The sequence below is a fragment of the Chanodichthys erythropterus genome, chromosome 22 (assembly GCF_024489055.1).
Source record: "Chanodichthys erythropterus isolate Z2021 chromosome 22, ASM2448905v1, whole genome shotgun sequence".
Classification (NCBI taxonomy): domain Eukaryota; kingdom Metazoa; phylum Chordata; class Actinopteri; order Cypriniformes; family Xenocyprididae; genus Chanodichthys; species Chanodichthys erythropterus.
Genome location: NC_090242.1, coordinates 17,198,475 through 17,211,818, shown reverse-complemented (window position 1 = coordinate 17,211,818; position 13,344 = coordinate 17,198,475). Strand labels below are relative to the sequence as shown.

The following is a 13,344-nucleotide window of genomic DNA, read 5'->3' as shown; positions in this document are numbered from 1 at the left end:
TCTGGCAACCTTCATGAGCTTTAAGTCTGAGGAGCGCGGGGTGGGGGAAACGACTCTCTCCAATATTTTGGATTTGGACTGCAGTACCCATTTTCACGACTAGCTGTCAATAATGTTGAAGTTTTTGTGGTTACTATTGTGCTAAAGAGTGCTCATGGGTAGGTTGTGGTGACTACATGAAGGTATACAGCACACTGACTATGCTTGCTGTTAACTGTAACTGAAATAGATAGAAAAGAATAGATAGAAATAGCAACCACAGGATTGTGGTGATGTTTTGTGCAACACATTTCCATTTCTGAAAATGTCCAGTCTAGTATGCTTGTTGCTTTTGGCAGTCTGTAATCTGTGGTAATTCCACAGTTAGAGATCAAGAACATCTCTCAAAAGCTTTTTTTGTGCTATATTTCAAAAAGACCCTCTGATTGCAAGTTAATTCAAGGCATTTTAAGCTAAATGCTCCCTAGAGCATAAACACTCATTCTTACGAAACTTGGATTGGAATTTAATGCTTTCTAGTTATGTAAATGTCATTTTTAATAAGTTGGACTATAAAGTGAACAATGTCCTTCAAAGATATAATGCAAGAGTGTTTTGAAGCTCAAAAGCATGGAGGTAAAAAGAAATATGGTATATTTAGAGCATTTAAATGCATTTCACAGCAGCTCTGTGTTTTCTAATCTGGTCTTCTGGTAAAGAAAGCCTTTAACATTTTCCCACTTCACAATAAATTCTTCTCACTTCTTTTAGGAGGGAAATATTGGGTGTTCAAGGACAATAACGTTGAAGAGGGCTACCCACGACCTGTCAGTGACTTTGGGCTGCCCGCGGAAGGAGTGGATGCAGTTTTTGTTTGGCTGCACAATGAGAAGACCTACTTCTTCAAGGACAGCCGTTACTGGCGCTACGATGACCATCTGCATCGCATGGACCTCGGCTACCCAAAAGACACAGCGCTGTGGAAAGGGATCCCATCTCAACTGGATGATGCCATGCGGTGGTCTGACAGTAAGTGTGGTGAATCGTATTATTCACCATCAGAATAATGAATCGTCAGAACCCGGAAGACTAATTCGCCACTGGTTCTTTTGGGATTTTTCCATGGGGTTTTATAATAGGGTATTTCAGTTTATGAGTAAAATAAAGCCTGTGGTAAACATAACTTGATGATACTTTGACGTTTTGCCCTATTTGAACTTAAAAATAGACTGTGGAATAAAAAAACAAAAATTAAATTAACCACTTTCCTTCTAAAATTCAAATTGATGCTAATATTGTCTTCCATCATGTGCAATACATATCTAATAACATCTCAAAAATGACTCTTTAAAGCTTTATACATGATTTAAAAGGGACTGCGTACAGTTGTACAACCCGATCAACCTTGGAAGAAATGGTTTTATTCGGGTGGAGAGGATGTTAGCCGTGCAGGTGTTTTGATTGTGTGGTTGTCATAGCAGCAGTTTTGAGGTCTATGTGAGCAGAATGGAAAACGGGGCATAATGTCCTGTCATGCCTAATGCACAGCATTGTGTCTAATGCACAGTGAGCTCCTTGTGGTGTCCTCAAGGATGAAGACCAGTCAATTGCAATTCTGTGGATCAAATAAAGCATGTGTTCAATAAAACGCAAAGCTTGCAAATGCATTTTTCTGAGCACTTTCGTTTAAAAACACACACAGCTACTTTTTCCCCCATTTTTTTCATGTTTGTCTCTCGCATTTATACTAGGGCTAGAGTTAATGCATGAAATCATTCAAAATGTTGAACACAGTTATTCAACTTGACTGTAGAATGTCAGCAAATCTAAATATGCAAAATGTTTGACAGGTAGAAAGCCTATTTCTGATGTGAAAGAAATACAGGCCACGTCCCCTTTTTTCTTTTTGCAGAGTTTAGGATGGTCACATAGATGAGTATGATTTATCAGGATACATATTTCATATTTCAGATATCTCTTAGACATTTTATGTGTGGTATTCCAACAAAGTAATTACCTGCAGCCCCTGTAATTAGCATTAAAGCATTTTGAACATTTTTGAAATGTCATCCACACGTGAAACATCCCATCATTTGTATGAATGTGAAGGTCAGTTATTTTGCATATTATGCTTAATGTTAGCCTATAAAGACATGCAGGTGAACGTTTTTTATCATTGTGTCACGTCTCGCTGTTTTTTTCCTTATCTCAATGCAAATGTATAAAATGGTAATTTAGGGTGCATTAAGCCATTAGGGTGCATTTCTTTTCTTTTTTTTACCTTTTGTTTGCGCTGTTTTATCCCCCCTAAAAAATCATCTTTACAGTTTTGCATATTGTTAATTCACTTACAATCACCCCTTACTATAACAATAAAAATATAGTTCAAAATATTGTTTTAAATATAAAAGAATATGGAGTCCACACCACAACTATAATGATAATGGCACCAAAAAATTATATTGTTTTTTCCAGCTGAAGAACGATAATCAAAATCCTCATTTAGATGCGCATTTAGAGGCAGAAGACAAAACTGCAACGCACTTACAATAACTGAACAATATCATTGTCTGCTATAGTGTTATCAAAAGTACCAACTTCGATACCAAGTTGATACTGAAATTTTAAAAGTGTGACGCTTTGAGCGCTGTTGAGCAGATTCATAAACACCTCTGATTGGCCATTTTGTTGACGCGTTCATCGAAAGCAGGAGCAACGTGTTTTTGAAGTGTTGATCATTGTAGCCCATTCTTAATCCGTAGGGTTTAATATGGAGTTGGCCCACCCTTTGCAGCTATAACAGCTTCAGCTCTTCCTGGAAGGCTTTCCACAAGGTTTAGAAGCTTGTTTACGGGAATTTTTGACCATTCTTCTAAAGCGCATTTGTGATGTTGGACGAGAAGGCCTGGCTCGCAGTCTCCGCTCGAATTCATCCCAAAGGTGTTCTATTGGGATGAGATCAGGACACTGTGGAGGCCAGTCAGGTTCCTCCAGACCAAACTCGCTCATCCATGTCTTTATGGACCTTGCTTTGTGCACTGATGCGCAGTCATGTTGGAACAGGAAGGGGCCATCTCCAAACTGTTCCCACAAAGTTGGGAGCTTGAAATTGTCCAAAATGTCTTGGTATGCTGAAGCATTAAGAGTTCCTTTCACTGGAACTAAGGGGCTAATCCCAACCCCTGAAAAACAACCCACACCATAATCCCCCTCCACTAAACTTTACACTTGGCACAACGCAGTCAGGCAAGTACTGTTCTCCTGGCAACTGCCAAACCCAGACTCATCCATCGGATTGCCAGACAGAGAAGCGTGATTCGTCACTTCAGAGAACATGTCTCCAGTGCTCTAGAGTCCAGTGGCGGTGTGCTTTACACCACTGCATCCGACGCTTTGCATTGGCCATGGAAACCCATTCCATGAAGCTCTCTACACACTGTTCCTGAACTAATCTGAAGGCCACACAAAGTTTGGAGGTCTGTAACTATTGACTCTGCTGAAAGTTGGTGACTTCTGTGCACTGTGTGCCTCAGCATGAGCTGATCCCACTCTGTGATTTCACATGAGTTGCTGTTGTTCCCAATTGTTTCCGAATGTTCACAAATCCACTTCAAACTGTCACATTTTTTAAATTTCAGTATTGACTTGGTATTGAAGTTGGTACTTTTGACAACAGTAGTCTGCTGGTGTGGATGCTAATAGTGATCGTTATAGTTATCTTTATAGTTCTTGTTCTTGGTGTGAACAGATCTTTCGGCTCAATTTGACACACCAGATCTTCTTCCTTGCAGTAGCAGTTCTGTAGGCAGAATGAGGGGCAGAAAAGCTGTCTCATCAGGTGTTATCCTCTAAGGCTTTGCTAGCCCCACAGGAATGAGGAGTGACAAGAGGCCACACTCTAAAGTGACAGTCTCAGCCTCCACGGGGGGAGGAACTATCAGCCTGAGGAGGTGCTGGCAACAGAGTCTTGTTCAAATAGACAGCACTGAAGGCCAATTTCACCTGCAGAGTGAGACAGAGAGAGATAGTAAAGCTCTTGTTCAGAGTGGACAAATGCAAGCATTAGGCTGAACTGGAAGAAAAGCTTTTCATCATGAAGCAAAATGTGGAGGTCTCCTCATCCCCCCGAAAAAACATGTGATTTACTGTCAGTTGAGCAGAGTGTTAAAGAAATAGATTTTTAAAATATTTAATTCTGTCCTTATATTCTCACTCTCATGTCATTCCAAACCCATATAAGACTTTCTTCTTTGGAACACAAAAGGAGATATTTAGCAGATTATCTGAGCTGCTCTCTTCCTTATAATGAAAGTGGATGGGGACCAGGCACTGTCGAGCTCCCAAAAGGGAAAAAAAGCAATCTGCATGAATATGCTCTCTTCTAAAATCATCTGAAAGATTTATGAGGAAAAGACCAAATATTGAGTCATTATTCAGTATATTATTTTAAAATCTCTCACACATATGTATAAATGTCAGTTACAATCAGTTAATTAAGGAATTTCCAAACTTTTTTGTCAGCCTTTTGACATAAGATATTTACTTTAAATATTTATGCCCTGAGATTTTAAGTTAATATTTCAATAAATTAATAATGCATTTGAATGTTCATGGTTTTCTGATGTTGGTGACATGCAGGTAAATAAATATATAAAATATTTCATCTTTTATTTTGATTTTTCATTTAAATAATTTATTTTAATTTGACATTTTTATGATTTAATCCATTATTAGCTTTTTATCAACTCAAAAACCCACTGCAATTCTGTCAGTTAACTGAGTTTGTTCATTGTTATGAGTTTATTAATCAGTCAGATACTTTCATCGTTATGCTTTTTTGTCAATTATAATGATTTTATTCCTATATTTATATCTTTTTTATCAGCCAATCTTAAAGGGGACCTGTTATGCCCCTTTTCACAAGATGTAATGTAAGTCTCTGGTGTCCCCAGAATATGTCTATGAATTTTCAGCTCAAAATACCCAACAGATCTTTTATTATAACTTGTCAAATTTGCACCTATTTGGGTGAGAGCAAAAACATGCCTTTTTGCTCATGAGCAACTTTTCCAGAAGTGGATGGAGCTTTAACAGCTCGTGCTTAAACAACAAAACTGGACAATCTCACGCAGCCAGAATGTCAGAAATTGTCAGTAGCGGTGTTCAACCTTACATGTTCGAACTGGAGTCGGACACTGAGGAAGAGACTTAACAACTTTTATAATGCAACTGAATGTTTCTGAATGGTTAGTGGATAAATTTAGGTAGATGATGTGATTGATTAAATTGTTGATGTAAATTGATTTATTTAATTCACTGACCTGCATGTACCATCATGTTAATCTTTTGTGCAAACCCAGCATTGACCCTCGTTTTTAAGGCAGTCTGGCGTAAAATGATTTGCGCAAATATATCATTTTACCAACTTTAATTCAGCACATTTCCTTCATAAATGAAATTCAACCTCAGTGGCTCAGATGCCGAGAGTATACAGAGACTCTGGAGAGAAAGTTTATGATTTATGAGGATTATAAAAAAAAGGAGTGGATGGATTTTTATCATTATAGGCTGCATGTTTACAAACACTCTGGACACATCTGTGTTCAAACAACTTATAAAAGTGAATTTTGCATAAGAGGTCTCCTTTAAACAGTCCACCAGTGTCCAGAGACTACAGTGTGAAAAGCAATCCTCAACACATTCTACAGGGTCAAGCCCTCCAAGGCTGAAATCCTAGAATCGCTCCGGCAGGAAACAGAGTTGACAAAAGCCATATAGAGGGAAAAGTGAAATCATAATGATCTATATACCAGATGAAAGCAGGTCTGGAAAAATCCATTCTATACATCAACCTTTATTTTATTTCCTTGTATTTTCTGCTCTCTCTACCCAGGTGCATCGTATTTCTTCAAGGGAAAGGAGTATTGGCGCGTAGCGGGCAGCGATATGGAGGTCGAAGCGGGTTATCCACGTCCCATCGGCAAGGACTGGCTGGTGTGCACAGAAATGCAGTCGGACTCCCCGGAGATGCAGAACAACTCAAACACGAGGCTTCACGGACAGCACCACGCAGACCATGCAGAAAATGGCTACGAGGTTTGTTCTTGCACTTCGGACTCAGCCTCCCCGCTGGGGACGCGACTGACCCTCTCGCCCGCCTGGGTGTTAGCGCCACTCTGGACGCTCGCTCTCGCTCTCTCCTCTGCTCCTCTCTGATAAGGGGACAGCCACAGGCCTGTACTCACAAAGACTCAAGGAGCAGAACATACAGAAGCCTGTGGGTGAAGAGAGCGATGAGAGACTGATGGAACGGACTCAGCACTTCAATCAAGAGAGGGATTGGATCACTTTTTCTTTTTTTTTTCTGGAAACTGGAAATTCTATTATTATCATCTGTTATTATTATTATTAGTGATGCTTGCTATTGCCAACTCAACTCCATGCATTAAGCTTCGGCACATAATTAATCTCACACCATTTGTGCTACAGATATAAGTTGAAGTGTGCATTTAAAGGATTAGTCCACTTTTAAATACAATTTTCCTGATAATTTACTCACCCCCATGTCATCCAAAATTTCCATGTCTTTGTTTCTTCAGTTGAAAAGAAATTAAGGTTTTTGATGAAAACATTCCAGGATTTTTCTCCATATAATGGACTTCATTGGCCTCCAAATGGTTGAAGGTCAAAATGACAGTTTCAGTGCAGCTTCAAAGGGCTTTAAACAATACTAGTCTTATCTAGCGAAACAATCGTACAACTGTAAACTGAATGAAACACAAATGAAAAACAGAAAAAATACAACTGCATATGCTTTATAAACACAAATTAACGCCTTGCACGTGCTTCCGCTTTCCGTATTCTCCAAAACGCTTACGCCGTTTGTCCTACAGCTTCCCTATTCTACTTACGGAAAAAAACGAAACTTTCAGCATGTTCGTTCCGTTCCGAAGACACTTATTCCTCGTCTGGTATCGTTTAAAGCCCTTTGAAGCTGCACTGAAACTGTCATTTTGACCTTCAACAATGGTGCCCATTGAAGTCCACTATAAGGAGAATAATCCTGGAATGTTTTCATCAAAAACCTTAATTTATTTTCGACTGACGAAAGAAAGACATGAACATCTTGGATGACATGGGGGTGAGTAAATTATCAGGAAAATTTTATTTGAAAGTGAACTAATCCTTTAATTTATCAGACACACAACTTCACCTGGCAGACAATAAAACAAGCAAAAAACATCCTGCAGGAGGGATATGAGCCATATTTAGGACCCAAAATATCCGATACTTGGAATAAATCCACAAGAAACGCCCATCGTGGCAGCGTGTTTTGCACGGGCAAGCATCACTAACATTTTTATTAGAAAAAGTGAAAATATATTGTTTTTATTTTTTTATTAGTAGTAGTACCTAAAACCTGAGAACATCCATTATCAGATTTATGTAATGATTTTGTTTCAGAATTTCAAGAGATACAGTAACCAGCTTTCTGAGGCGTTTCCAGAGCAAGTAATAGTAATGGTGATAATGATAATAATGATAGCGATAGTAATAATATTGCTGATATCGGGAAGGTGGCAGAAATCTCACAAATAGGGCTTCCTGCTGGCTGCAGTTGAGAGGCATCATGGGATACCATGAGTCAAACCTTAACCTTGCTCAAAGTGCTTTAAGAATCCAGTCACTCGTTTGTATTGGCACTTTTCTGCTAAAAGCATAATCCTTTACTTATTCTACGGGTTTCTTATTGTAACCGTCTCTTCCTTGTCCTCTCTGATCCACCTATTCCCAGTGTCTTAGCATCTGTTTCTTAATATTCTGCCTTGTTCTAAGCAATTATATTTACTCTCATCTTCAATACTGACTGTTTTAGTAATATACACCACATCACTCTAAAGCAATGACAGTTACTGATTGCAGTCGACTGTATTTTTGTAATAAACACCACTTTTGTTTAGTTCAAGGTCGTGCATGATGCTGGATTCACAATGCCTGGATCACCACAGCTAGAAACATTTCACAGCTTTGTTTAAACAGTTATTTCCAACAGTTTTCCCAGTCAGAGAGAGCGGAGGACATTAAGAGAAAATACTTAGACTGGGAGGATGTTTGACTCATACTGGAGTGCACTCTGATCATATATGGAAAGAAATGCTTATATACTAGGCCTATATATAAATATATATTTAAGGTATAAACTTCTATGGCAGTTGCAAAAAACAATGTACATTCTAAGCTGTCTTTTATAAGGTGAAATATTTTTGTAGAAAAATAAATAAGTATAAGTAAGCTTGCGTGATGACTGCAGTAATTTCATGACACAACTCTAGTCTAAATGCGAGCTCCACGCGGCTTTTCCCCCACAGACATGACAGCTGCTGTCACACGACGGCAGGAACCGCATCGCACCGCTGTTTTATGCACCCACCACCACATGCACCCAGCGATACTAAAATATCATCACGCCACCAATCAGAACTGACTTAACGTTCAGAACTCTGTTGGTATGATATTCTTGTTTGTTTGTGTGAAGACATAGGACATGTATTCTGCTGTAACTTTGTTATTTTGTGCCTATCTCACTGTAAATCGAGGATAGCGCATATATTTCATAATATGGAAACTAACCATCACCTTGGTAACGAGCCCATTCCGCACCATATATGGTGAAAAAAGCAGTAGACTTTGCGTCTGCATGAGTGTATGCGTGTGGGTGCCGACACAAAGATGTTTTAAAAAATGCTGCAAGCAAAACCAATGACTCTGAATGATATGTTCGTTATCCTCTGGTGGAGATAACCGAAACACTTTGAGCGGTAAAATGTTTCATCAAAGGTTGCAGTGCTGTTAATTACCGGCTGCCTGGAGACCGTCTGTGCCCGGTGAGCAGAGTGATCATGTGCCAGTGGCTGAAACCACATTGATTCAGCCCAGGAACTGTGTGCTGGGATCCTGTGAAGTACACCCTGAAGTTTCAATATAGGTTTGGCTTGGTTTGGTAAAAAACAGTCAGGCTGGTTCTACGCCCGTGCTTCAGCAAGTCCTACAGCCAAGTTTACCGGGTACATCATGTCGATCTGACCTGTGTTGGGCAAAAATCAAAACTGAGAAAAACTGTAGCGAGTTTAAATTGAATCGGAATTAGATTATAATACAAAGAACACTGCATGCATAATGCATCATGAGAAATAAAGTGTTTTCCACAAGTAAATGGCAAAATATAAACTAGCCTAAACTATCTAGCCTGTCACTTTCATATCTATCTATCTATCTATCTATCTATCTATCTATCTATCTATCTATCTATCTATCTATCTATCTATCTATCTATCTATCTATCTATCTATCTATCTGTCTGTCACTTTCAGATCTGTCTATCTTTCACTTTCAGAAAGGGTATCTATCTATCTATCTATCTATCATTTTCATATAGGGTATGTATCTATCTATCTATCTATCTGTCACTTTCAGATCTGTCTGTCTATCTTTCACTTTCAGATACATCTATCTATCTGTCTGTCACTTTCAGATAGGGTATCTATCTATCTATATATCTGTCACTTTCAGATAGGGTAGCCTAACTATCTATCTTTCTATCTGTCTGTCACTTTCAGATCTGTCTATCTTTCACTTTCAGAAAGGGTATCTATCTATCTATCTATCTATCTATCTATCTATCTATCTATCTATCTATCTATCTATCTATCTATCTATCTATCTATCTATCTATCTGTCTGTCTGTCTGTCTGTCTGTCTGTCTGTCTGTCTTTCACTTTCAGATAGGGCTGCACTTCTCAAAGTCCGGACTCCGGTTCGGATCCGGACCCGGAGGGAATTCAATTCGGAATTTGTTGTTTTATGTCTTTTTGGAGATGGTCCGAAATTAAAGCGAAGGCGAGATATTTTAAGTTTACCTCCGTGATTCAGTTGCCATGACATCCAGTGAGCATATACTTTTGATGTAATTGGACACGAGTCGCGCGACGCAGCGTTTGAATGGGTGTGGAGCAGTGGTTCTCAACCTGCGGCCCGTCACAAATGTAAATGCGGCCCGCGATATGCCGACCACAATAATAATAATAATAATAATAATAAATAGCATACAATTTATTTTTGTTTTAAATTTTAAATTAAAGTGAATTAAATACATATAAATGAGCTATAATGCTTTATTTGTCATATAAAATAATTTTGGTGAGCATTTATGATTTTCAGACATCAGGCAATAGGCTAATGACGCAATCACTCAGTTAACGAAACAAACACAAGTGCGCGCTTAGGAAGAATTCAAACAGTAGCCATTAATTTTGTAAATTTAAGCCTCAAAATGGTCGAATTTGTTATTAAAGGAGAAAACTAAATGTAGAAGATAAAATGAAGGAACACATGCAAACAAGAAGAGTCGCAGCATCAGCAGCAAAGGTAAGAAGAATGGAAGAATCAGTTTGCTGTTAGGCCTAATGATAGGGTGACCAGATTTCTCATGGTGGAATACGGGACGAGTGCGCAATATGACCATGATATAAGAAATTTTATTTCACTATATTATATATATACATATATATACATATATATATATATATATGATATATATATATATATATATATATATATATATATATATATATATATATATATATATATATATATATATATATTTATGATATCAGCATAAATCCTTATAATTTTTTGGTGCAAATACATTACAGTAACTTGACATTATCCAGCAATAATAATTTCATTATTCAGTGTTCATTTCATTTCATTACATAATAATGGCAGTATATACATGTCAAAGTCAGACATGCCCCTTTGCCAGCTGTGATGCCTGGTTACTGGTTTAAACTTGGCCCAGGTTTGTAAAAGTTTTTTGGGTCAGCACACCTTAATAGCTTCAACAATTGATTGCCAATTAAGTTTAGAATACAATGAAATAATTAGAACCCAGTTTAGGTCAGATAGCTGCTAATGCTGGATATTTTGATGAATCAAAAATGTAAGTTTTTTTCTATGTATAAACTGTTTATGTAATAAAATGTGTTTTTATAATTTGTGTTGTCCCTAACCTGTGCAAAATTATCACAAATTAAAAAGGATTCATGCCAATATCACGATGGACATTTTGAAAAACTATGTGTGCATTTGACCATTCAGGCGCGAGGAGAACTGATCGCGCGAAAGAGAGAGAGAGAGTGCGTGAGAGAGAGGCTTCTGGTCTGTGTTATTCAGCGTGATTCCGCCTATCCCGCCTTCACTAATCGATAACGAATTGTGATTGAATGGTAACTTTGTTCTATGACGAATTGATTAGGCTGTTCTTGTGTGACAGAACTCCATCACCCAGTTGAAAGATGAAATACGGGACAAAACATTATTTTTTTCTTAATAAGTCGGGACACTAAAAATAGAGCTGAAATACGGGACTGTCCCGGGAAAAACGGGACGTCTGGTCACCCTAATGAGCGAGATGGGCAGCCTTCCTGTTTGCTCTGTAGTAAAGTACTTGACAAGCAAAACCTACAATTTCAAAAGACTGAACTGTGAATTCAATGTGTTTGTTTGGTGTATTTTAAATCAGTAAAAATAACCGCATCAGCGCACCCGCGGCTGGAATGAGCCCAACTCTGCGCGCGCTCGCGGATCCGATGCTGCGCGAGGGATTGCGACATGACAGAAAGCTTGATATCGTCAGATTGTAATTAGCCTACAGTGCGCTCAGTGTTGTTTGTAAAAAGAGCTGAGTAACATTTGCCTATTAAGGCGTTTATGTGATTGTTTGGTGGCTATTGCGATGCTGTTGAAGAGAGTCATACAGTCATACAGAATTAAATAGCAACTTAAAGTGATGTATATACAGTTTGTGTGTTCATTGAGCATTACTGATAATTATTGTAAAGCTAATGTCAGTAAGTTAGTTTTTATTTGTTATTTATTGTGTGCAATATCTTGGTATAATAATAGTATTATCTGCTAATACCATAACATTAAATCTGATTGGTTTGCATTGGTGACGTCATATGTAAATTATATGCGGACCGTGAGACTTGCACTTGGATCATTGTGCGGCCCACTGGGGAAAAAGTTTGAGAACCACTGAGATAGGGTATCTATCTATCTGTCTATCTATCGGTCACTTCAGATCTGTCTATCTTTCACTTTCAGAAAGGGTATCTATCTGTCTGTCACTTTCGGATCGGGTATTTATCTATCTATATCTATCTGTCTGTCTGTCACTTTCGGATCGGGTATTTATCTATCTATATCTATCTGTCTGTCTGTCACTTTCGGATCGGGTATTTATCTATCTATATCTGTCTGTCTGTCACTTTCGGATCGGTATTTATCTATCTATATCTATCTGTCTGTCTGTCACTTTCAGATAGGGTATCTATCTATCTGTCTATATCTATCTGTCTGTCTTTCACTTTCAGAAAGGGTATCTAAAAATGCTTTTTGATCTTCTGTTTTTTTGAATTTCAACTTCAGTTCTTCTTTTGTTTTACTTCATCATCTTTTTACACACTAAAATATAAATCTATCTTCCAAAGCAGCACCGGCCCCCTCTTACCCATTCCTCTAGTCGTTGTAGCTCCATGTGTTTTGAACACATTGTATGTCAATATGAGCAGCAAGAGTGTCACTCTTCATCCACTGGTGCTGTAGGGCTTTGGACTGAGCCACAGCAGGGGAATCCACCATATGGTTCAGGCAGAACCAATCCATTCTCCCTTGGGCTACTGCAATTCACAAAGCCGCCGTATGCCAAGCCAAGTGCGCACAGAGCCCCGGGTCCTGTGCTGGTATTGATAGTAGTGATGATAGACAGTTTCCGAAATGAACAGTCACCCACCTGAATGTCTCCGTACCCAACTCTGACAGTTTCTGATAACCTTTTGGCTCTAACATATATGAGGAGCAGTTCAGCTCAGTGGCTGTGTGAGTGACGGTTTGTCTGTCATGAGCTAAGCTCCTCTGCTGTTACATTTGATAAGCTTGACAGGTGTCTCATGAACACTATGGATTTGCTGCTCAGAGCTCTTTTAAGTTGGAGCGGCAGCACTTTGATCTCCAACATATATCTGCGACATTACTTTCCTACAGGAGAAATGACAGTGGAGAGGTCTGACATCTGTGACATCATAATTTCTCTCCAACCTTAATTTCCACAAGGCTCACCATGTTCAATTGAAGCATTTTTCTCTAAAGTCATAAAAGACCTTTGACTAGAATCAAATTTGCCTGGACTGTATCCATAAACGTGGACAAACGGGGATGTTTTTGAGATCAGAAGCAACAAGAGTGAAAAGAACCAGCATAAAAGAGCCATTTGAAGGCATTTACCATCATGTTTTGCTACTGCCT

At 38.5% G+C, this 13,344-nt stretch overlaps 1 protein-coding gene across 1 annotated transcript in view; it reads left to right on the top strand.

Moving 5' to 3' along the window:
• The window catches only part of mmp17a (matrix metallopeptidase 17a), a 58,822-nt gene extending 52,376 nt beyond the window's left edge, over window positions 1-6,446 (top strand). Inside the window, exons 8-9 of the mRNA XM_067376156.1 lie at window positions 751-1,008; window positions 5,873-6,446. Coding sequence (XP_067232257.1) covers window positions 751-1,008; window positions 5,873-6,195 — 581 coding nt within the window. The 3' untranslated portion in view covers window positions 6,196-6,446. The remainder of the gene's footprint in view (window positions 1-750; window positions 1,009-5,872) is intronic.
• Window positions 6,447-13,344: the final 6,898 nt, after the last annotated feature.